The 26,497-nt window shown below is 40.3% G+C and overlaps 1 protein-coding gene across 4 annotated transcripts in view; it reads left to right on the top strand.

The window, feature by feature from the left end:
- MAP2K5 (mitogen-activated protein kinase kinase 5) overlaps positions 1 to 26,497 on the top strand; it is a 206,095-nt gene that overhangs the window by 95,704 nt on the left and 83,894 nt on the right. For all 4 annotated transcript variants that reach the window (XM_075896856.1, XM_075896855.1, XM_075896857.1 and 1 more), the window contains 3 exons: positions 3,711 to 3,784; positions 4,731 to 4,781; positions 11,341 to 11,412. In XM_075896856.1, the coding sequence (XP_075752971.1) occupies positions 3,711 to 3,784; positions 4,731 to 4,781; positions 11,341 to 11,412 (197 nt within the window). The remainder of the gene's footprint in view (positions 1 to 3,710; positions 3,785 to 4,730; positions 4,782 to 11,340; positions 11,413 to 26,497) is intronic.

Below are 26,497 nucleotides of genomic sequence, written 5' to 3'. Positions count from 1 at the left end.
GGTATCATCTGCAAACTTTACTACCTCACTGCTTATCCCTTTCTCCAGATCATTTATGAATAAGTTGAAAAGGATTGATCCCAGGACTGACCCTTGGGGTACACCACTAGTTACCCCTCTCCAATCTGAAAATTTACTATTTATTCCTACCCTTTGTTTCCTGTCTTTTAACCAGTTCTCAGTCCAAGAAAGGAGCTTCCCTCTTATCCCATGGCCATGTAATTTACACAAGAGCCTTTGGTGAGGGACCTTGTCAAAGGCTTTCTGAAAATCCAAGTATACTATATCTACTGGATCCCCCTTGTCCGCATGTTTGTTAACCCCTTCAAAGAACTCTAATAGATTAGTAAGACAGGATTTCCCTTTACAGACACCATGTTGACTTTTGTCCAACAAATTATGTTCTTCTACATGCTTCACAATTTTATTCTTTACTATTGTTTCGACTAATTTGCCCGGTACTGAAGTTAGACTTACCAGTCTTAACTAGGTTGGGCCTTGGTTTACCAGTATGTACAGTGGGTATAAAGCTCCAGGGGATAGCTGAGTTACTCTGTACAGGATAAACTTAAAAAACAAAAATTGGTCTGGTAGCACTTTCTAGATTAACAAAACATGTAGATGGTGATATGAGCTTTTGTGGGCACAGCCCACTTCTTCAGATAACTGGAGTTTTGAGTTTAAGATATGCAGACACCCTTCTGCCTTCCTGTTTTTCCCTTTGATTTTTTCATAACCTCTGCTCCTTGTTTTCCGCCCCTCCTCCTTTTTTTCCTTCCCCCTTCTCCCCTAGTCATTTTGGGTCTGCACATTCTAAACTCTGGTCATCTGGTCGCTGATTACTGTCATTAGTTGCAGTAGCTCTAACAATACGCATGGCAACAGGTTACGTTGTCCAGCAGTTACATGAATTCATCTTTGCCAAAGAAATGAGTAACGCTTGTAGAATAAAGGCTACTACCTAGTTTAAGGTAATGTGTGCATTGGAGTATTGGGGGGTTTTGTTTGTTTGCTTGTTTAGATAAATTAAATGGCTCTATCACCATGTACTCTAGTGCCTGTCAAATACATATGCACTCTCATGTGCCACTCACGTTTAGGAAAAAACAATTGCCTCTGAAGAAAGGAGGCTAATAAGGTCAGTACAGAGAGACTACTTTTGTTGTTTCATCTGCTTTATTATTGTTAAAAATAATGTATTGAGAGCTGTCCATAGCTAAAATGGTGTTTTTGCACTTCTCATCTTCCTTGAACTTTAGAGTATTGTATTTGTCAAAGGCAGTAAAAATCAAGATACTAGGTTTTTTACAAATCCATGTTATTCAAAATAATTAATCTGTTTGCTATTGAATAAGATGACTAAATGTTCAGTATTCAGCTTCCTGATTCTCTGACAGTTCTATTAACTGGTAAGTAAGAGCACATGTGTCCCATTTATCTAGAGAAAGGTGAAACGGCATAGGCAGAAATATCATAAATAGAATGTATTCATTCCCCATAATGATACTTCCCACAAATCATATGTATTAAGCAAGCACTAGTTAAGGGAGCATAATGACCCCTTTTGGCTCTTGTTTAAATTCTTCCACTTCTCAACGGTAATATTAATGACAAGCAGATGGTGCACGATAACATTATTTATGCACATTTGGTTTTTTTCTAAAAACAAAATTTAACCTATTAACTGAAGTGGTTTAAAAAAATAAAAAAGATTAATTTACTAATTGTGTGATTCCCCACACACGCACTGTGAATACATGATATCTCATTAAATGAAATTCTCTGCCAAGATTTCTGGGAGATCTCTGGAGCCAGTGAGCTTTATGGCAATTATTTGTTTAAATATTCAATTTATAGAAGCCTTTAAATCAATTGTGTCCAACCAGTTCTGAAGCAATAGCCATTAGAGTGAACTAGCCATACTTAACCGGCCAAATAGCCATATGTGACTAGTGGCTAGCGTGTTAGGCACCATGGCTTTAAAATACTAGGTAGATATGTCTGTTGACATTTTTTCAGAAGACAGTTAAACATAATGAATAGGATTATTCTACTGTTCTTCTTAGACAGTCATAACAGAGGCATGTTGGTGACACTCCAGGCCTAGTTAAATTGAGAGTGGTCATCCTGCAGTAGAGAATTGTATATAGTTTAATGGATTGTCACAAACAGACAATACTTGAGTCTTCCCAAAATTTGTATTAGAAAAAAAATGTTGGTTGAAAGAAGACTGAGGTTCTTCCGACTGCATAGGTAGTTTTAAATCAGTATTTTGTCTCACGTGCTAGTGAGGTAGGTGAAAAATCATTAAGTGTGTAGCAGGCAAGTTTAATCTATACAGTTGAAATAAGGATTATGTGAAATAAGAACTGTGCCCTTGAAGCTGTGACATGATGGAGTTGCGTGATGTTGAGTTTGGGGTACCAGGGAGAGAAGATTGCAAATACACTAATGTTATTAATAGTATCTTAAAACATAGAGAAGATAGACAAATTATTGAAGGCACTCCCCTTTTATATATATATCTAAATCTATATATAGATATAGATAAATAAATAAATAAATAAAAGCTTTATTTTTGTCCCAGACATCAGAGCATTTAATCAGCTTGTTAATTGAAGTTATATACTTTACATTACAAAGACAAATTAAGCAAGCTACTGTGATACCCAGAAAACATCTGCTAAACAAAGCCCAACTTAATGATAAACAAAATTAGGTTCTCTCGGAGTTGGTTTTCATCCATCTGCACCCAACTACTGTTCACTTTTGAAGACGGCAATGAAAAGCTTCTACTTTTTATTCATAATGCCATGAGAAAGCAGCCATTAGACATGTCCACTGTACTCTAATCTCTGCACGTTTTTGATCAGCATTGTACCAAGTATTTATCATGTATTCTGGCCAGCGTCTCTGGAATGGTAAGATGTGCACTACAGTGGATCCGGTACAGGAAAAAATTAGTTTATCTACAGGTAGAATGTACAGTAGTCAATGTAATCTTGATCTACTTTTATTTCATGTCACAGAATGTTAACATTATAATCTCTGCATTGATGGGTGGTTCTTTTAGTGTGGTTATTGGTGTATTTCTCTGTGGGATTAGCAGTGCATTTCGGTGTGCTTGTGGCAGTTCACTTACATGAGAGCATTGAGATGATGGGAGGGGAGCGCTAGGCCTGTAATGCAGCTGGGCAGGCAGATCAGTGTTGACTCCAGTAAGGCTCTGTGTAGGCATACAGTCCACCATGTGTGGATCGGGCTGCAGAATCAGGGCTAAACTGTGCAAGTGTATTTGGGGAGGGAGTATGAGAGAGAGAGAGAGAGAGAGAGAGAGAGAGAGAACACGAACACGCACGCTATGGGGGTGAGGGTGTATAGTGTGTACACGCAGGCACAAGTAATAAATTTAAAAAAAATCTTGTTACCACTGCTTGAAATTCAAGCCATGGAAGAGACAAGGGGATCAATATCGGGATTATAAGAGGCTTAGAATAGAACGGAGGTTTAAATGATTGGAATCCAGTCTCAGTGCGGAAGTAGGGTAATGCTGAAGAGTATTGCCAGTCAAAGAGATGACATTTAAAATGTCTATTTGAAATATTGGCTATTAAAACCCTATCATGATGAGGGTACATGTTTATCTTTATCTAAAAACAACATATACAGAATAACTTGTTTGAAAGCCCTATTTTGTCCCTTTCTGGCAGATGTGAAACCCTCTAACATGTTGGTGAACACACGGGGACAAGTGAAGCTCTGCGACTTTGGAGTTAGCACCCAGGTACCCATCCCCTTGAATATTTGCCTGCTCCTTTTTTTTTTTCCCCCTGAAAAATTAAATCACCTGGCTGCAAGACAAACAGGCCCACAGCAAACTCGCCTCGGCTGGGAGAGTGTTATTCATTTGTAATCTCCAAGCGACTTTCCTTCATCAGAATATGATTGTTCATTGTTTAATGACAGTAAAAACTGCTGATATTGTAATTACTACTTACGAATAGCAAACTTCATTGATATGCAGCTTCGATATGAAAGCGTTTTGGCCAGACAAAAGGGAGGGCAGAGTGAGAGATGTGTCTGGGGAGCCCAACTGGCCCACAATAAAAATTAATATTGGTAGCAACAATAGTGTTGGGCCTTTACAATGGGCAGCACAAATTTTAATTAATTTCCATTTTGGGCCTCCCTGGAGATCCTCTGCGATAGTGACCCATGAGCTTGCTGTGATGTTGATTTGAATTGCAGCCACCTTTTCTCTCCGCCAAACATGAGGACCAAAGAGAAGGTCAGCGTTGTATTATAAGTTGTCAAAGTCTGTTGTCCCTCCAGCGTATTTAGTGCTCGTTGCGTTCTAGTAATGAATGTGGCTTTATTCACATCTTGAGCCAGCTGACTGAAAAATGACTGTGTTCAATCCTTCTTCAAATTGACTTTTTATATCAGACTGGTTTGGGGGGTACTAAAGCTATAAGCATCCTGTTTAACGGAATTGTTTTAAGGTTATCTGCTATAAACTGTATTGCAGTGCTCAGTTTAAATTGGAACGTACTTTCAAAAGGAAAGACAGATTTAATCATTTTTAATGCCTTTGTAGATAAATTTGTTCCCTTTTACATAATTTTTAGTTGATTTATAGAAATGATTATTGTAGGTTAAATGAGGAATAATTGCCCATTTTATTTCCACATTATCTTTATATGGTTCTAACAGACTGTTTTGTCTGATAGCTGGTGAATTCTATAGCCAAGACGTATGTTGGAACAAATGCTTATATGGCGGTAAGTAAATTTATGCAGAAATAACATTTCAACAGAAGTCTTTGTATATTGCTTTGTTCTATGTGATGTAGGATATATTTTAAATCAGGGGTTTTCTTAAATTTCTTCCTCTTTGCATCTTAATAGAGCATGTCCCATCGAAACTGTTCCCCTTCGCCATCACACAGACCAGCTCCCCTCCTACTTGTGATCAGACAGCATATCTATGATAGTGGCAGAAATTGCTGATACAGAAAAATAATACTGGGAAAGTACTTATTTAATGTATTTTTAGTTGTCTTGAATGGAACAAAAAGCTGAGAACAAAAAGAGGAGAGCTAATACAATATAAACAGCTTGCTCTCCATGTGTAGCCAGTATGTGCTTGGCGGATCACCAATGGTCCATTGTTGCTCACAGTTTGGGAACCAGAGTTCTATGTCACTTCAGCAAACATTTAAGCATGTGCTTTCGTCCCATTGACTTCAATGGATCGAAAAATGTGTGCTTAAGTGCTTTGCTTGCCTAAAACACTTTCTATGAGATCTAGTCATGGTTCAGTTTGAAAATGTTTGTGAAATGTTTGTGTGAAAATGCAAAGTTGGAGCATCCACCTTAGTTAACCTCAGTGACAAAGATTATTTTGTAATATAGGAAATGACTAGAGAACACAAGTATTATACCGCTAAACCATTAACTTTCATGATTTCAGTGTTTCTCACTTTCATTCATTGTTTTTCCATTTAACCAAGAAAATGTACATGCTGTGATGAGGTTATATGTATGTTTTGTCTACAGGCTACAGTATATATTTTTATTCATTTTAAATCAGATTAGCAAACTTTTATCATTTTTCTTTCTGAGGACTTCTGTGGTATATTAAACAGATTTGATTGTCAGTTTAAGTGATGCCAATTCCATTGAAAACATTAGGTTTAAAATTAAATAAATAACATGATGGCCCTAGGGTTGCCAGGTGTCCCGTATTGAACCGGACAGATAGGTATTTTCGCCTTCTGTCTGGTAAAAAATTCAGAAAATACCGGACACCTAAAATGTCAGGTACTTTCTGATATTTTCCTGGCCAGGAGGTGAAAATCCCAGGCTGTCCGGCTCAATATGGAGGCAGCCTGATAAACCCTAGTGCTCACCGGGTTCCACAGTGGAGCTGTCCGGCCCTGTATAGGGAGACAAGATGGCGGGCAGCCGCCAGCAACCTGTTAGGGCCAAAAAGCCTCACCACACATATAAAGGGGACACTTTGGTTGTTTGGTTGTTTGGTTGTTTGGTATTTTTTCTGAAACCATCTGGCAACCCTAGATGGCATAAATAATATGGAGAGTTTACAGCAAATGAATGTTTGTCTTTACCAAGGTTAATATGAGTGATTGCACCTGCCCATTTTGTAGCGTATGAAAACTTTGGTACATCAGTTGAGAACTCACAATTAGGGTGGAGTCCTTGTCTAGTGTTTAAAATGTAGTTTTGGCAGAAAATTTGTTCTCATATGTAAAAATAAATGGGAAAATAGATCCTACGCTTTTTAAAGGACAACCTGCAAACAATACTGTAGTACAAAATGCCTAGATTTGTCCTTTCAAATTCCAGAAGATGGAAGGGAAGAGGGGGAGAAATCTGTGACCTTTAATTGCTTTTATATATTTTTCTTATGTCCTTGTTAGCAGATAACAAGCAGGCAGTCCATTTATTTGCTAAGTGTTTTTCTAGCCAAGAAGTGCACATCATTCAGCCTCTGAAACAATCATGTCACCATCCTAACAAGGCTTAAACCACGCTGTGTGATCAGAATATTAGATATGGGGAAAATTTAAAACAAGTCAAATTTATCACTTTTGATACCCAGGCCTACTGATTGCTAAAGCTTCAGCTTCTAGAAGACCTGAAATACTGTGATTGCAAAAAACTCCCAAACCTTTCAAATGACTCCACTTCTCTAACTCAGCGCTTATTCTGAGAGTGGCTTTAAATAGCTCTAATAATTAAATTGTATTATTCGTTTAATGAACAAATCCAGATTACCGTTCTTCTTCCCAGGTGTACATTAAAGAAATTACTTTTTTCTTATTGTTTATGGATGAATGTGATGCGTCCATCTGTTAATTGAAAATGAGAGGAGTCACAATATTTTATAATGTATCAGATTTCATGTATTAAAATTGCTTTGCTTCTGAAGTGAGTTGTTGCCAGTCATCAAATTTGAAACCGTGTGTTTTGTACCAGGAAGCAAGACCACGTATTTTGGCGTGGAAGTATGAAAGCAAAACAATGTTATGTAACACTTCAAAACATGGGACTAGATGAACAGATGTAACTATTTTGTGCTCCTGCTTCAGTGGTGGTGGTGGTGTTTTTGAATATTCAGTGGACTCTGTTTTGAGGAATTTAAAACACCCACGCATGTTCACCTGAATGCACCCGTGTTCACAGAGATGTGTGTTTTGTAGTCCTATTTTAACATAAGCTTCTTGTCTTGGTTACTGGCACAAAAATCTCTCTCTCTCAAATAAATCAGTACTCGGAATTTGGTCGTTCAGTTGAAACATATATAAAAATATAGTACGGGTGTATATCGTTAGGAATTTTATACATGGACATGAATTGTTTGAAGTGCGTTTTGCAGGCAGATAGGAACCATGCTGTCTCTTTGAAAACTCACCATCTATTTTATTATTAGAAAATTCTAAAATGTGCATAAACTGTGCAATATTTAGCATCATCCTGTGAATTTTGAACTCTCATGTCCACAGTTGTTGCGAATGTTAATGTTAAGAAAGATACCCAGTAGTTTAATTCAGTGCTGACTTGCTTTCATAATTAATATCTCCAGTGTTTAAATATTGTTCTATTCATATTTTGAATATTTTTAAGGATATAGGATTATTCAATAATTTTGTATTTTTTTTCCTAACAGTAACTGGCATTTTACACCTGGCATGTGGGCTTTTGAATGTTTAATAAAACATTAACTCCTCTATAACTGCTAAATAGAAAGGTATTTAGACCAAAAAACATAGTCAAGGATATGTAACATATAGCTAGCCTTAACCTTTTTCGTAGTCTGTTTGTTTGCAAGGCAATGTTCTCTCTAATCTTTTTAATCGATGTGTGGATTTTTGTCTGTGGAATAAATGTGTATGTGCACTGAAACATGTGAATGTGCACCACTAGTAGGGGAAAAAAAACCTAGCTGCAGATGCTCTGCTAATCAGCTGGGTAGCATTGGAATCTCTCCAGAGTGTCTGCACAGGTGCATGGCTTACGGGGAACACCGATGCAGGGTAACAATTTTACCTTGATTTTGATGGGCAAAGTCATCTAAGTGTTCCCCACTATAACACTACTGTTAGGGCCATTGCATTGAAGATCTGCAATACTTTCAAAATAAAAGGAAGAGATAGATCTTACAAATCAAACTTGTAAGATATACGCATGGAAACAGTCTCTAAACCTCTATTATTGTATCCTGATGGTTGAAGGAGTGCCCTCTTGTGTTGCTGAGTTATTAGTCTCTAGATCTTAAAATATGCCTAACAAACACTGAGTCTGGGGGTATTGTTAAATTGTTCTGGTTAAATAGCTATATTTGATGTATTCATTCTATGTAAATATTCCATTATTCTTAATTAAGATGTTCTCATTTACTTTGTTAGTTTGTATTTCTTATTAGAGTAGATTTTTCTTATTAGCTAACGTTCTGCATTTGTAACATCCATTGTGTTTGAGGGGAGAAACCTCTGGTTAGGTGTCCTGCTACAAGATGTGTGTGTCAGGGTGATTATGAGTGTGACCGCGACATTCTCTCCAAATCTGAAAATGGCTCAGAAATCCTGCCTCACAATATCAAGAACTAGCTGAATTGTTCATTGGTTTTGTCTTCCTTTGGGTCATAAGAGTAAACCATTGTATGGTAAACTGTAGTCAAATGAGAACCTCTTACGAAACTTGCATGGAGCTTTTTACCTAACCTAGCTTTCCGCTGCATGACTGCATGGACAAACCAAGCAGTTTGATGTCACTGTCTGTATTGGAAAGGTCATTTTCTAGAGGTGATTGAGATAAGAATGTTACATAAACATTTCAAAACAAATAAACTTTTTTATTTCATACAGAACTTTTAATTTTTTTAATAAATATTCCTAAACCTTTTTTGAATTTTTTTCAAAAATCACATTTTTAATATTTTTGTAGGTGGGGAGATGCTTTCCTTTACATCGTTCACTCCTTATTCCCAACCACTGCGTTTTTTCTAGTGCGGCAGGGGAATAGCAGTGACCACCAATTTAAAAAGTATAAGAGTGGGATTTTTTGCCATCAGAACAAACATACAAAAATATTTTGATCTGTGATTTTTGTTGTTGCTAAAACATGAAAAATTTCAACTGAAATAAATTTTTGTTTGAGAAACTTGGGGGAGGGAACAAATTTGGAGATGAACTTTGATGAAAAATTTTTGATCGCCTCTAGTAATTTCAAAGACGCACATGATTTCCAGTTCGCCTTGCTCAGGATGCTTCTTTGTATTTCACATTTTATGTTTTTACTACATGTAGCTTTCATTTTTTATTTTCGTCTAACTTACTATATTTGTTCCATATTTTAACAGAGGAATTTAAATTTGTAATTCATGGATGTGACAAGTTTTTGTTTAAAGGCCACCATATTTATTTGCCACAACACTCCATGTATTTCTAAATATAAATTATTTTACTACCTTAAAGCCTTATGTTTTATGAAAAGAAAGTAGATCATTTAAAATGGCCATATTGAACGATGTAGCTGATTTTGCGAGGGTCTATACAGGTTGAATTTTTCTAGTCTTGGCACTCTCTGGTCCGGCAACATCCATGGTCCAGCGTGGGGTTTCCCATGGTCCCATAAAATTTGTTTACAGCAGCCTCAGTGTTCTATGCTGTGATTTAGCTCTAATTTATCCCTAAATGTCTTCTCGGAGCCCAGCAAGTTGTAATGCCGCTAAGTGTGCGCTTGGTTTTGATGCTGACCTCCTGTGGTCCAGCCATTTCTCTGGTTTGGCAGCCGTCAGATCCCGAAAGTGCTGGACTAGAGAGGTTCAACGTGTTCCAGAAAAGGTGTACCTGTATAGTCATGCTGGTATAGTGTTAGTGGCAAACCCTCCTAGTGTAGAGAGAGCTTCTGCCACAGGAGTGAGCAATAAAATGGTGGCAGTTTGGCAGAGCTAGGCCCTGGTGGGCCGCCACCTCTAGATTTACCTGCACCTGCCCGGGTACAGGCAACTACAGCTCCCATTGGCCGCTGATCGCCAAACCCAGCCAATGGGAACTGCAGGAAGTGGCACAGACTGGGACACTGCTTCCTGCAGCTCCCATTGGCCAGGAACCACAATCTGCAGACAACGGGGGCTGCAATTGCCCGTACTCACAGAAGCACAAGTAAATATAGTGGTGGTGGCCCACCAGGGGCTCCCTGGGGAACCGGATCCAGCCCTGTTCTATCGGCAAAAGATCCCTTTGCCAGTGTAGCTTATAATTTGATTCATGAACTAAATAGATTATAGTGTCCACGGCACTTTTTGGCCAGTATAACTTTGGCCACGATGGGGCATTTGCCCCTATAAAAATATCATAAAAAGATCAGACACCCAACCATAGCTATCGCTGAGTTCTTTTACTTAACATTCATGCTGTGATAAAAGCCCTCCACCTGGGATTAGCAGTGCAGAGTAAACATCCCCAAACACATTGGACTGGCACTAATTTGGGAGTGTGTTTTCTGAAAAGGTCTCTGGATTATTAGAGGCTAGAAATACAGCCAGTGGTTTGTAGGTAGATGGCTAGACAGGTGAATTAATAGCTCAGCGGGGAGAGAATTCTCATGGAGCCTTTTATTGTTGCATTTCACACTGTACTTGACCTTGGAAAGCTTGAATTGTAGCTTTCAGAGAAAAAACTAGCTGTTTCATTTTACAGTGTTGTATTTCTGTAAATGGGCTGTTAATAGTGTTGAGTGAAATCTTTTTGTATTGTTTAATGTATTAATTGAAGAGTTTTAAAAGAAAACTGCTAACCATGTGACTCCCTTTTGAAGCATTAACTTACCAACTGTCAAAATTACCTTGGTTTAATTCAGTGTCTGGTTTTTAAACTCCTTCCTCCCACCCCATTCAATTCCGTTACTCAGTATTTTTGCTCATGGTGTACTTACCTCACATTCTGGACTAGAAGTAAATCCATTCCATTGATGGAGTCTTACAACCTGCAGGTGCCCACTGTTGGTTTCTTTTAAAATAAAATAGTCCAAGCTCCCATTCGTTAGCCCAATTTACTAGATACATTGCCGTACAGAATGGCATGCCCGATTGGCATGCCCCTTGCCCCGTTGCAGAACCCAGGTAAAAATCAAGTGTACCATGTTTATGAATAATCTCGTATTGTCATTATTTTCCAGATTAGACAAATAGAATTTTAAGATTCCTGCAAAATTCTGAGCTAGTTGATTTGCCTGTGGCTGCCCTCCAAGAGAGCTACATGCATGTTTGTTTGTCTAGGCTCATGATGATATTTTCCCCCTTCTTTTCTTTCAGCCTGAAAGGATTTCAGGGGAACAATATGGGATTCATTCTGATGTATGGAGTTTAGGGATTTCCTTCATGGAGGTATGTAAATAGATAAACTTGCTGATACAGACACTTTGAAAGAACTGAATTAAACGATTAAATCTAAGATTGAAATTATTTTGACATGTGCCCTACAACAAAGATCCATTTGTGTGTATATAAGCTGAGCCATTGCTAAGTTTCTTTGCTGTATCTAGAATGGATGTGTTCTCAGTGGTCAAATCCACCTAGGTGTAGAGAGCCTGTACCACACCAGTTAGACACTTTGGTAGGGCTGTGGAGCGAGTATGTGGAGCAGGATACATATGATGAGATTGGGAGAACGCCTCTGCTCTCCCTGCATGGCGGTGGGGTTGTTCTACACCAGGTCTGAATAGGTCCGTGCAGACTGGCCCACTAAGGTGGGCCATCATTGGGCTGTGGAGATGTAGAGGTAAAGCTGTGTAAATACCAACCCTGAACTGCAGTGGAGTTCCTTGTCAGAGAGCTTGTGTCCGAGGAACGGCTTTCTCGCTGTGTGAATGAATATGCTGTTTGAATTGGGCGTTCACCAAAAAAAACCAGCTTTTCATTTGTGTCTGAAACAAAGCTATGCAAGGAGAACAAGGTCAGGTAGAATGATTGTAATTGCAGACATAAGATACATTCTGAAGTGTGATCTTGGTAATTCATTCACAATATGATCCAATGTAAATAGTCTGATATTCTGACTAGCACTCCTCTGATCTTCAAAGCATAAGTCTCATAGTGCTGTGCAAAGGTGAGAACCCTATGGGGTTGAAAACAACAGAGGAGCTAGAGTGTTTAAGGTGACTAGAACTGCCAATCCTTTGAGGAGGAGCTGACAAATCAAGTGAAATCAGCGAGGAGTCCCGTAGCACCTTAGAGGCTAACGCATTTATTAGGGCATCAGCTTTCATGGGTAAAACCCACTTACGCTTTTCTTCTACTTGAGAATGTTTTAAAATATAGTAATACTTTGAGGGAGAGAACTGCCTGATGACAATGACCAAAGCTTATCAAAGGAACTTCTAATGGCTGACCCATATAGCAACAGTGATGGCAACCTTCGTGTAAATAATTTGTCTCATTTTAATATAGGCTAACTTGGAAGTGGCAGCAATAAAATAGGCAGAAGTTTGGAAGAGCCAGCATTTGTGTGCCAGCATGGTCATCACACACAATCACACTAAAAGTCATATCCATAGTTAATTGTACATACAGTGTTTATTAAGGACCACCCAGATTTACAGCAACAGACCATTAGTTAGACTCTTTGTATGCTTTACCTATCTAGCATCATTGGCACAATTCCATTGCTGTTCTTTCTTTCCACCACTCATCTCAAACTCCTAGCCTCTGTGGGAATCAGCAATGCTTCCAGGTTGTCCTATACTTCCATAAAGACTACGCTGTTCGCCATCTAAGTGCCTAGAAAACATTTCTACCCTAAGATATTTGGAATTTATCTCAGAAAGACTTGTCCTGGCTTTATATCCTCTTCCATAAGCAGACTAAGACAAGAAAATCCTACAGATGCTCTTTCATTTTCTTTTATTAGATGTAAAATAATGTTAACTTAGTGTGAAATTCCTTCCTGTTCAGATAGCCAGTGGTGCTGAAATCCAGCACAAGAAAGAGATTAAGTGGGACACAGTCTTTGTGCTGGCCCTCGGCATCTGGGAGAATTTCACCTATAGAGAACTGGAAGTTAACCAAAACTTGTGTATGGGTGTGTAATTTGTTGCCAAACACATCATTCAACTTAACCGGATTAAAAATGTGAGCATCATGTGTTGCGTGTTTAATTTTGAATTATTGCATTCAGATCTTGTCAGTCTTTTTTCCAAGGCTGATTAAATCTAGCTCTGAATATACAATAATGACATATGCTAATGCGTCACAAGGGATGCAGTGCTGTTAATTCATTTACTGCTGTTGGAAGCCACTATTTTCAATGATTACATCATTGGAGCTCTCTCTGAATTCTGGAAAAGATACAAAATGTGTTCGTGCCACCACACCATACTCTCTGCGAGTGTAGTTAACAGGAGGGGACTAAAGTGAAATTGTAATAAATTGATTTTTGACAAGGGTAGACTTTTGGTTCAGGGGTGATGTAAATCATCTACAGCACATATTTACCAGTACCTTAACTGAGTGTGAAGGATATACAGTGATATATGTCCGTGGGAAGAAGTTCCATATTGCCCCTTTTCAAGCTAAGCAACTAGTCCCAAATTCAGCCCCTGTGGGGGTTACAATCGAGAGCGGGTATGAGTGATAGATGTTTCTTTTATGCAGTTCTGTTTATTTACAAAGAATGTACAAAGTCAGGTGTTTCTGTACACAGAGGAAATCAGCAGGAAACAGCTTTTTTTGCTCATAGTACCAAGAGCACTTTTAGTTAGCCTTTGTCCCTGACTCCAAAAACGTCTTCCTGGGTTCCTTGCAGGATCAGCCAGTATGTTTTGGCCTGCACCATTAGCCTCTCTGACCTCGGTTTGTGTGTATTTTCTTATCCCACTCATCTTCACTGTTCCTCAAAACAATACTCAGTCACAAGCTCCTGACCAGGTTCACACAGGGGTAGGGGAGGTCTTCTGCTTACAGTTGTGTTAATTAAAGGGTTTAAATTAAATTAATGGAGATTGCCTATCTCCTAGAACTGGAAAGGACCTTGAAAGGTCATTGAGTCCAATCCCCTGCCTTCACAGCAGGACCAAGTACCATCCCTGACAAATTTTTGCCCCAAATGACCTCCACAAGGATTGAACTCACAACCCTGGGTTTAGCAGGCCAATGTTCAAACCACTGAATTATTCCTCCTCCCTAATTAATTCACATATTCTATATAATATATGTGAATAGTTAATTCACATCTACTATTCTAAAGGTGGTTTTAACTCAACCCCTAACAAGGTTTCACCCAGCTCTCAACAGCAGCAACAAGCTCTGAAATATGAATAATTTCTTAGTAGACTAAGATCTTAAATTTTATTGTACCTGTGGCTTTGTGTAAAGGATTATTAGAAGCCAATCTACAACTGGTTTTTAATACTAATTTTTATATAATATCAAGCAATATTAGGGGGACATTTTGGGTCTATATTAACTCTCTTCCCTCAAGCCTTCTCTACCTGCTTTTCTCTCCTTCGGAGTGTCAGATGCACAGAACAATTTGGCTCTGTGTTCTTTGTTAATTGGTATGTCATCTGGTCCTCTGAGACCTCTCTTCAACATGATCGCTGTTTTATTGAAGTGGTTTGAGTGATGTGTTAAATGATGAAAGCAAGGACAGTGGCTTAGAAAAAAAAGTCTCAAGAAAGGTGAAGAAGATGCTCAAAGAGCCACACAAGGTCACAGTCATTAAAGTAACACTATCTATTGACTTGGTGGTTGGCGGTACAGTACTCTGGGCTCCTGTTGATGAAGCAGAGAGTACGGCTAGAGTTTATTCTAGGATTTTAAAATTGTCTCAACTCACTATTTTTTTTCTACTATCTGAAAACTTATGCTATTATGCTAGCATTTAGAGCACATTGATTGACAAGAAATAATATACAGTGTTGGGCCAAGATACTGAAGGCTGTTTTGATATATGATTAAACTCAGTTGATACTATTCATCAAATTGTATTTAGTCTAAATATAAAAAATAACTGAATTTCTTCGCTAGCTCAGTGGTTTTCAAACGACAGGTCGTGACCCAGCACTGGGCAGTGGGATACTGGGCACTGGGTCTCGTTGCTGCAGGGGGTCAGGTGAGCAGTGGGGGGGGGGACCTAAGGCAGCTCCCTGCTTGTCCTGGCACCACAGACTGCGCTGCGCCCTGCCCCAGAAGTGTCCGGCAGCAGGCCCGGCTCCTAAGTGGGGGGAGCGCACAGGGTTCTGCGCACTGCCCCTGCTCCAAGCACTAGCTCCGCATTCCCATTAGCTGAGAACCTGCTGCTGGCTGCTTCTGGGCACAGCATGGTCTGTGGTGCCAGGAGAGGAGGAAGCTGCCTTAACACCCCCGCTGCACTGCTAAGCGGGAGCTGCTCGAGGTAAGCCCCTCCTGCCCCAGCCCTGATCCCTCCCCCAAAGCCAGAGCCCCCTCCCCCAAAGCCAGAGCTCCCTCCTCCTCAGCCCCACCCCGGAACCCACACTCCAGTCAGATTACATTGGGTCACAGCATCAGCAATTTCCTTCAACAGGGTCGCAAGAAAAAAAGTTTGTAAACCACTGCGCTTGGAGTGCTGTGGGTAATGGACGACTGGTTCCCTTTCAAGTTTAAGACCACTGTCCCAGATGTCTGCTAGCTGATTTTGAAAGTGGGCACATGCAACAAGTTAACCTGGATGAACCCATCTTGCTGGGTAATGAACACCCGCAATTCCCACTGAAATAAAAGGAGTTGAAGGCAGTTGGCATCTCACAGAATCAGTCTACCTTTGCAGAGGAAAGGACACATTATTTGCTCATTTGTGGGGCGTGTGCATTTTTTTCTTTTAAAAAGGTGCATTAATTTGGCACGTAATCCATATACTCTTTTTGGCTGTTTCTTAGTAAATAATGTGTGTATTTTCATGAGGGTTTTAGCAGTAGTTCTATTTGCCTGCTTTTTGGTTGACAAAGCAAGATTATTTTAAACCAGTGGCATTGCTGTCACTGCACTGAAGACTGAGTCAGCACTTTCATTATAAAAAATGAGGGCTAAATTGAAGTGCAGTTTGCAATCAGTGTTCTTCAGAGAACTGTGCTTGGAAGATAGAGGATAGTTTGCATGATCCAATAGCTGTTTTCTCACTCTAATTAATATGATTCCAAGCCTAGTTTATGGGGTTACCATCTAAGGGGAACATCAGTGCTACCTAATGAAAATAAAACATATTTTGTTGGGTTTTTTTACATAATGAGAACTCTTGTCTTTTTAGAATCATGGAACACTGGAACTGGAAGGGACCTCGAGAGGTCATCAAGTCCAGTCCCCTGCCCTCGCGGCAGGGCCAAGCACTGTCTAGATCATCCCTGACAGCTGCCTGTCTAACCTGCTCTTAAATATCTCTAGTGATGGGATCTCACAACCTCCTTAGGCAATTTATTCCAGTGTTTAGCCACCCTGACAGTTAGGAAGTTTTTACCTAACGTCCAACCTAAACCTTTCTTGCTGCAGTTTTAAGCCCATTGCTTCTTGTCCTATCCTCAGAGGCCAAGGAGAACAATTTTTCTTCCTCCTTGTAACACCCTTGAAACCGCTGAAAACCGCTATCCTGTCCACTCTCAGTCTTCTCTTTTCTAAACTAAGCAAACCCAGTTCCTTCAGCCTTCCCTCATAGCTCATGTTTTCTAAACCTTCAGTCATTTTTGTTGCTCTTCTCTGGACCTTCTCCAGTTTCTCCACATCTCTCTTGAAATGCGGTGCCCAGAACTGGACACAATACTCCAACTGAGGCCTAACCAGCGCAGAGTAGAGCAGAAGAATGACTTCTTGTGTCTTGCTCACAACGCTCCTGTCAATGCCTCCCAGAATCATGTTTGCTTTTTTGCAACATCACACTGTTGACTCGTATTTAGCTTGTGGTCCACTATAGCTCTTAGATTCCTTTCAGCTGAAATCCTTCCTCAAGAGTTGTTTCCCACTTCAGTGATGTTATAGTGAAAACTGACTTGAAGATGAGCTTTGCAGTATATTAGTCCATAACATGCACTATTTAATAAGCATGTAAAAGCTGAAGTGTTTTTTTTTTCTGAAGCATGATTTTTCTGCTTACAATACCTAGACACTAAGCAGATTTTTAACTAATACTCAAATAATGCTCCTCCGAGATAAGGTCAATAATACTTACCTATTTTACAGATGGGGCACTTTTCATTAGCATCATTATTTGATTGTGTAGTGCCAACAGTGTTCTAGGCATCTTACAGATGTGTAAAATAACTGGGTCACTGACCCAAATAATTTAAAATGATAAGTTCTGGTCTTGCAGTCAGATTCACTAGCGTGGAACCTATTGATTGGCGCAACACACCAGTCCACGTTAGCAGATCCAGTTTGTGGATTAGAGCCCATATTGCATATAGAAGAAGAAGCGTTATTTGTTTATTATAATAAACAAAGACTCAAAAAGGGTTAAATGATTTTCCCCAAGCTACAGAGGGAGTGAATGTTAAAGCCGGAATTTGAGCATGGGTGGTTTGACTTTCTGCATACACTAATAGCGCATGCTTCCTATTTCACATCTTCCTTTGCATCCTTCACAGTCTCAATGCTCCTCCAATCTTTGTTCACAAAAGCCACATTCCTTCCTTTCAATCTCCACCTTTAAAAAAAAAAATCACTTCTGCAAAACAAATCAGTGTTATCCAGTACAGGAGAGAGAGGCTTTTGCACATCAGTAATAATTATAAGAATGTATTTTGCAACCCCATAGAACCGTCCTTTAATCATTTCTTCTATTTGTGTATTTAGCAGAGCTTTAGTGACATGGTGTGTGTGTGTGTGTGTGTGTGTGTGTGTGTGTGTGTGTGTGTGTGTGTGTGTGTGTGTGTGTGTGTCACTTAAACATGGAGTTTTAAGAGATGTTGCAGATTATTGGGCTACTGTGTGTTTTAGTAATTATGCATGTACCACAATACATCGTTAACGACTCAGTTACAGCCTCCGTCTCATTGACGTATGTGTGTCACACATGCATGTTTTTTCCAGATAAATAAACTAAAATTGCTTTACATGCAACATTAAGGCAACAGGGAGGGATTTAATATCCTGATTCTTGAGCATATTTGGGCAAATAACGCAGTTGGGGTGGCGGAGATTGCAGATGTGAATGTGTAAAGATGAGACTTGAGGGTCAAGGATAATACCCAGCTTCTAGGTAACGGAGGCAAATTGAAGGTCTGAGTCTGAAAAGAGTGCTAGAAGAGAATGAAGTTCTGCTTGAGGATACTCCTCTTGAGCAAGAGAAACACTTCTGTCTTTGAGCTGTTTAGCTGAAGGAAGCTGACACAAAGCCATGAGTGTGCCCAGTGAGAACAAGAGGGAAATGAGGAGGAGGAGGAATCCATGTAAAGAATTCAGAATGTGTTGAGTTGAATATCATCAGTGTAGAAGTGGGTAAGGTTACATTTAGAGATTCTGAACTAACTTTTTAGGTGAGCTTATGAGTCAAATTCATACCACTTAGATCCTACTTAACCCTCTAAGTGGTATCTTTGCATAGGGGTCAATTTTATCTTGAGTAGGGAGAGGGGAGGTCTGAGATTGAATGCCTTACAGTTGAGTCTTGGTGTAGAATTAGCGCTGCTATTGGAGACTGAGTGAGAGCAGTTTGATAGACACGGAACTGTGGTAGGAGATAACCATGAATGTCTGTGAGACTCCTGGAGGCAATCCACGAGCATGAAAGAATCCATGGTGTCAAAAGGCTGCACAGCACAGAAGCAGCGGGAACATTAATTAACATAGGCAGTTATGATGATGGCAAGGGTCAGGCTGAGAAGCAAATGAGAATTACATCTCAGTCCTGTGTAAAAGCAAGGGCTACAGAATTGTATGTGGTTTTTGCATACCAGGCATACCGAAATAGTGGGCCAAACCAGGAGATGTGCAGGAAAGAGAGGCAGCCTGTACTGGAAACGTCCTGACTCTTTTGAGAGTTTGCCACACAATTTTAAGGGGAGAGATTTTGCCACACAATTTTAGGGGGAGGGGGAAGGCGAGAGGGAGAGTGTGTAATTTCAATTGAGAGGGGAAGAGAGCTGGAACCCTACTGGCAAGTGTTGATATCCTCTGGAATTACACTACAGGTCCTGTATGTTGATCCTAGAACCACTGTGTTTTTTCAGATGCTTGCGACATCTTCCAACAGCGTGTTGCAATGTGACTGCATTTCTTGTGTGAGTCTTAAACACATTGACATGCAAATCCACAAGCCCAGGCCTAATGGGCAAAATCCGGACACACATTTCTAGAATGTTTAAGCTTTCGATGACCGGGATTTCTTAGCTGTCCATCACCTTGGTATCTGGACCCCATCACAACATATTTTCAAAGGACTACTTACAATTGCCCTAACACTGGTAAATCAACAGTGTTCCTATCGAGTGGTTTGATTTATTTTAGATCCAAGGGAAGCCAGGACACTCCAGAGACTTGACCGCTTTCTTATTTATTGCAAGCTTTAAGCAATTAATATAGTTGTTTAAATTTCACAGACCTTAAAAAAAAATTACTGTACAATTTAAACCTTAAATACTATAAATTCTAAAGCAATTAATACAGTGCAAAGCAATGCAAAAGCAATTAGTTGAAGATTATTATAATACAATAATTAAGCTTAGTTCACTTCACTCATATGCTACCTACAGTACCAGGCAGGATGTCATGGCCCCTTTGATTCTCACCCATTGGGACGCTATGCACTGATGTAGCCGGTGTGAAGGGCCTATTTACTTTTAGTTACGACAAGCAGGACCTGTGGGTCAATCCTGCTCCCTCCCTCCCGTCGATTCTTCTTATTAAGCTCATTTTATAGCAAAGCGAGACTCGGTTGTTCTAATAATATTTACCAATTAATTCCGTATATTATAAGATACCCCAAATAAGGGCATTGTATGTATGTCCTGCTACTCAGGATGTTGCAAAAACTGTGTGTGTAGTTAACAGTTTTACGGCTTCATCTGTAGTTTTTGCTTATCAGAAATAGAAGTCTATAAAAGTAGACTGATAGAGGTCTATAAAATCATGACTGGTATGGAAAAAGTGAGTAAGGAAAAGTTATTTACTTATTCCCATAATATAAGGACTAGGGGATCACGAAATGAAATTAATAGGCAGAAGGTTTAAAACAAACAAAAGGAAGTTTTTCTTTACACAGCTCACAGTCAACCTGTGGAACTCCTTGCCAGAGGATGCGGTGAAGGCTAGCACTTTGACAGAGTTAAAAAAAAGAGCTAGATAGATTAATGGACGTTAGGTCCATCAATGGCTGTTAGCCAGGATAGGTAGGAATGGTGTCCCTAGCCTCTTTTTCTCTGAAAGTGGGAGACAGGGGAGGGGTCACGTGAGGATTCCCTGTTCTGTTCATTCCTTCTGGGGCACCTGGCATTGGCCACTGTCTGCAGACAGGATACTGGGCTAGATGGACCTTTAGTTTGACCCAGCATGGCCGTTCTTAAGTACCAGTACAAGATTGATGGTCGTGTGTTGTTGATGTCGTCTTGCTGTGCTGCTTAATCTGTATTATTATGCAAAACATTCCTGCCGCTCAAAAGCTTCTCCTCTAAGCCTTGCCTGTGTGCTTACATGCGCCAGAGTTGAGACAGGCCTGGGTTTTGCTTTCTAGAGATCCACACTGTGGTCAAGGCACATTAATATAATTGTCAATCTAGGGCCATCCAGTTGCTGTTGCCCATTGTACAGCAAAAACCATGTAACTGGAAACCCCACACTGACAGAAAAAACCCACATCCTAAAAGTCCCCAAACACAGATTTCGATAGTGCCATTTGGAGAAGCAGGTTCCAAAGCCACAGACCCCACAGAGAATTCTTCACCACCTGTTCCTGTGAATTGAGCCCTGGGGACCCGGCAGCAAGAGCATTCTTGTGAGGAACAACTCTTCTAACAAGACATTGGAGTTAGATGGTCGTTATATAACCAGAGCCTTGATCATTTGTGGCTTTGTAGATAACCCACACGCTAAATCACACCAAAAAGTTAGATGATAATGAGTGTAGAGCATGAAGTAGAAGTATTACATGCTTATGTCTTCCTGCCCTACTTAAAGATAGAGTGCATGCAAATCTTAATATGTACTGTCCCTGCAATTTTCTGGAATTCTGCATTATATCAATATAATGCATATCATTGTGAACATGGAATCCAGTTGGGGAAAAAAATGTCATGTAAACTACCTACAGCATTTTCTGTATTTTAAAAGCAAACAACAAAGAATCTTAACGTGGGACTTTTCACACAGTGCTCAGTCAACATTCTTTCACTGGATATTGTGAATGCCAAAAGTACAACTGGATTCAAATAGAATTAGGTAAGTTCATGGAGGATAGGTTTAAGTTCATGGAGGATAGGTTCGTCAATGGCTTTTCTTCACGCAGTTTTTCTTCATGCCAACCTGCGGAACTCCTTGCCAGAGGATGTTGTGAAGACCAGGACTTTAACAGGGTTCAAAAAAGAACCAGATGAATTCATAGAGGTTAGGTCTATCAATGGCTATTAGTCAGGATGAGTTGGAATGGTATCTCTAGCCTCTGTTTGTCAGAGGCTGGAAATGTATGACAGGAGAGGGATCACTTGATAGTTACCTGTTCTGTTCACTTCCTCTAAGACATCTGGCATTGGCCACTGTTGGAAGACAGGATCCTGGGCTAGGTGGACCTTTGGTCTGACCCAATATGGCCCTTCTTCTGTTCTTAATGGCTACCCCATGCTCTCGGCATCCCTAAGCCTCTGACTGGCAGGAGTTGGGAGTTGGGATCACTAAATAATTGCCTGTTTTGTCCATTCCCACTGAAGCACCTGGCACTGGTCACTGTGGGAAGACAAGCTAGATGAGCCATTGATCTGACTCAGGATGCCTGTTCTTATAGCAGCCTTGTTAATTCAGAGTGTCAAAAAGATATGTACAGAAGGTGTCCACAGAAAATTCACAATGGCCTAAATTCTGTCAAAAGTACATTACATTTAATTTTGTAATAATTTTTCTCAGCCCCTCGGCCTGGTCTTCCAATTGGCAGCCCAACCCATTGATAGAACCCAAATGAATTCTATGAAAGTCCTCTAAAAAGAAATAAAGGCTTATACTGGAGCGGATGGATCAGACTGGTGCCGACTGGTGTCACTGTAGTCATCGAGAACACCTGCTACCGGAAGACATGAGCTCAGCAGTAAATAAACATGTTACAAGAGCATTATTTCTTTCCTCTTACATTGAGGAAGCAAGTAATTGTTAAATTAATTGAACACATTAGATGGATCTGAGCACATTTCAGTAGATACAGTATGATGTGTTTTAAATTGCTTTCACTTTTTTTCTTACGGCATCTCTTTAAACTAATAAAAGATCACCGTTGCTTCTATAACCAAGTACCCAAATACCCAGTAATGCTTGAATATGATGGCTAGTTACTTTAGTGGCTGCAAATCACTCCATAATAATGATACTATATATTGAGCTGGATGTTTTAAAAAAATATTTTGAAGTGAATTTAGGGTTTCTAAAAAAAAATGCTGGGTTGCAAATTGGGGAGACTGAACTTCTCTGCTTGCCCACAGAAGAGTATAGTGTCCCAGCATTACCTCACCAATGTGCCAGGGTCTTATCTTAATGGGACCAGCTTTAGGAATGAAAAGGTAATTCAGTTGCCTTACCACTTTGGGGATATTTTTTTTCTTTTCACATAGTAACTGTAAACAATGGCAGTGATGTTTCTGAGAAGCAGACGCCCATCCCGAAGGAAACAGCCTCGATTTAACTGACACATCTCCTCCCTTTGGAAATAAACTTTCTCAAGTTCTTTTAAATTGTTAAAGCAGTGTCTTTCATCCTTTCCAGACTAGTGTACCACTTTCAAGAGTCTGATTTGTCTTGTGTACCCTCAAGTTTCACTTCACTTAAACTTACCAAATCAGACATAAAAATAAAAAAAAAACCCACAGCACTCTATTACTGGAAAAAATGCTGACTTTCTCATTTTTACCATATAATTATAAAATAAACCAATCGGAACATAAATATTGTACTTGCATTTCAGTGTATAGTCTGCAGAGCAGTATAAAGAAATCATTTCTTATGAAATGTTAGTTGGTACTGACTTTGCTACTGATGTTTACGTAGCCAGTTATCAAACTGGTCAAATATCTAGATGAGTTGATGTTCACCCTAGAGCTCCTCTGAGTACCCTCCAAGGGTTCATGTACCCATGAGGGAGAACTGTTGTGTTAGAGAATGGTATTGCAGTATCTTTTGCTCATACAACAGGTAAGCACTTATTGCCTTCCTCATGCAAGAAGTCTAGATGAATCACTGGAACTAGTTATGGGTAAGATGAGCAGGGTTGTCTCATAATTGTTCTTAATCAAGATAAATATATTTTATTCAATGTGTGCAAAGCTGGCATCTAGAACCTTCTCCCCCCCCCCCCAAAAAAAAACCCCACCCCTATTTTTCAGTGCTGTTTTGGGGTCATTTATCTAAACACCACCACTCGCCACAGGTTCCACTTTTATCATCTTTACCCAGCCATCAGGATAAAGAAAGACAGTGTCCAGCCATAACAGTACTTTTGTGGTTGCAGAATTAGAAGTGAAGGTATCAGTGCCTGAGGGTTGGGTCATGAATTAATAATTGCTCTGTGGCGGTTGAGGCCCGTCAGAATAGCTGAAAATGGGGAACTTGCCGTGCAGAGCGCTATCAATCACTCAGTGACCATAACTTCCAGTAATTAGTGTATTTTATGGGCCTTTGCTTCAGTGACTCGGAAGCACATATGCTCCACTCCCAGCTAAACTTAGCCAGAGTAATATTCCAGGATGATTTATCCGCTTGCTGCACTGGGATGTAACCCTATATTAGGTGAAGATTGTGAACTAAGCTGCAATAAAGTGTAAGTTTAGGTACAGTTTGCCCAGGTTGAGACCTCAATGTATCATGTTTTTCAACATTCAAGGCCAAGCCCCAATGGGCAGTCTTTACCAGTGAAATAAATAAAGTAATTAAGTCCCTGAACAGATAGGTGGGAGTAGCATTGTGTGTCTATATGTTAATATATAAAATTTATATTAATGTAGCCTTCTCTTCCTAGAAGTGCACGCTGTAATAAACCAACCTTCGGTTTTAAAAATAACAAAATATTGGAGATATTTATCAGCTCTCCTTGCTTTTCTGGGTTGTTATTTTCTGGTTTGCTATGGAGGATGCGTGGGCCAAAATCTGATCTTCACCCTGAGATAAATCTAGAGCAGTGCCTTTATTGCAGGGGACTGGACTTGATGAGCTCTCAAGGTTCCTTCCAGGCCTATGATTCTGTCATGTACTTGAGTGGATTTGCACCAGCATCACCAACTTCAAAATCTGGGCTTGTCGATTTTGAATGGGAGTAAATCATGCGTTGTAGCCTTGTTAACATCTTAGAAGCTGTTGAGTTAAAGCTGTGAGTTAGAGTTGTGCTTTAGATCCCTGTGACGAGGACGTTTTAAAATCTTAAGCACTGAGAATGAGATCCCGAAAGGTACTTAGACTCCTGGACTCCAGAGGTTTAGGTCCTAAGTCCCATGTTTTGGCCCCACTGCAATCCACAAAATTGCTGCTGAACCTTGGAAGCAGCTACATTTCCTTGGCACCCAAATTTTTCAGAGAAAGTTCCCAGCATGCCTGTGTTCCTGCCTCTCAGCTCATGCGCTGCTGTCTCCCTCCAGGCATCCAGCCACCTAAATGGCATCTCAGCCCCAGGAAAATGGGCTGTGGTCTGTTTGTTGTGTTGGGGGTCTGCCTAAGCGATGTGTGGAGCCCTCTCTGGTAGGCAGTCTCTCTGACGCCCACTGAACCAGGTTTCTTATGTGGTGATGGCGGTACTGGCCACCCAGGTCATTCCTTTTATGCCAGAGCACTTGCTAAGGATGTGGGAGATTCATGTTCAGTTCTTCCCTATGGGATTCGAACCCAAAGTCTCCCACCTCCCAGGGTTGGGTAATAATTTTGGTAGGGTGGCCACTGAATGAATTTTGGTATGTGGTCATGGGCTGGCTCCACCCCTGGAAAGGGCGGGGCCTGCAGAAGTGGCGGGTCTGGGGACTAGCCTCCCCCAGAGTTAAAAACACAGCAAAGGGCTCATGTCTCCCTACCCCCTAGTCAACGCGTTGCCTGGGGTAGCAGCACAACCGTGAGCCATTTAAATAGGATTCTGCTGCCTGGGTGACCACCTGGAAATTCAGTCGCACGGGCAGCAGGATATAAATAGAAAGCGGACAGATGCTGTCTGTGGGCCGGATCAAAGTATTAGGCGGGCTGGATCTGACCCCCGGGCCGCATCTTGCCCAGGCCTGCTCTAACCACTGAGAGAGGGGATATCTTGATATGGGCCCCCCTTCAGCTTTCTTGTTGAAGAAAGTGTGCTGAGGATAAATAATGAAAGAGTGGAAGGAGCCAGAGATCCGGACCCTGGATCTCCCACCTCCCAGCACTGGACTAGAGGATCCTTTCTGCCTCTCTGGCCCAAACACTGTTTCACTGGAGATAAGTAGCCTTTGCGCAAGAGAGAGAATGAGCATGACCATGGATTGCAGTGGTTAGCGCACGCGCCTGGAAGAGGAGCCATTCTCAGGAGTAGCACAAGTGTTCACGAAATGGGGGGGTATGCGTAATTAAGGATAAAGAAACAAGAAAGTCTTTAGATTAGACACATAAGGATAAGCTATGACACTGATCTCAACCAGCCCCTGTGCAAAACCAGATATAATTCTGAGGCTCTGCAGATTGGAAGAAATATGCCATTCAGGGTACATCTGAACTATGCTTTATTTTCGAAAGAGGATATGCAAATTCTGTGGGAATTTGCATATTTTCTTCCGATCTCACTTTTGAAAGCGGGTCTTTTGAAAATGAAAGTAGTCTTGATACAGTTTTTTTCAGGGGGAAAAATACCCTTTTTCGAAAAACCACGTAAACCTCATTTTTTAAAGAAGAATGGTTTTTCAAAAAAGGGTTTTTTTTCCCCCCAGAAAAACCCTCGTCCAGACTACTTTCACTTTCGAAAGACCCGCTTTTGAAAGTGAGATCGGAAGAAGATATGCAAACTCCCAGGGAATTTGCATATCCTCTTTTGAAAATAAAGCGTAGTCTAGACATAGCCTTACTGGCGAGCTTTAGTTTGCAATTCATTTATTATGGTTCATGTTTTAAAAAAGCAAAAATGAAACTAATTAGCCTTAATTAAGGTGAATTAGGCTTGGCTTTTTAATATATTTGATCTGGAGAGAGGTCGAACCAGGAAATGTCCCAAAGGTTATTAGGGTATATTTCTGTTGGGCCTGATGGTATTAGTAATAAGCTTCTTCCTCATCGTTCTAGACGTGAGCAAATATGTCACTTCATCAGTCTCTGTTACTCGCACTTATGCCCCTCCGCA

The sequence above is a fragment of the Pelodiscus sinensis genome, chromosome 14 (genome assembly GCF_049634645.1).
Source record: "Pelodiscus sinensis isolate JC-2024 chromosome 14, ASM4963464v1, whole genome shotgun sequence".
NCBI lineage: Eukaryota > Metazoa > Chordata > Testudines > Trionychidae > Pelodiscus > Pelodiscus sinensis.
The sequence above is the reverse complement of the archived record's forward strand: the minus strand, read 5'-3'. Positions and strand labels throughout refer to the sequence as shown.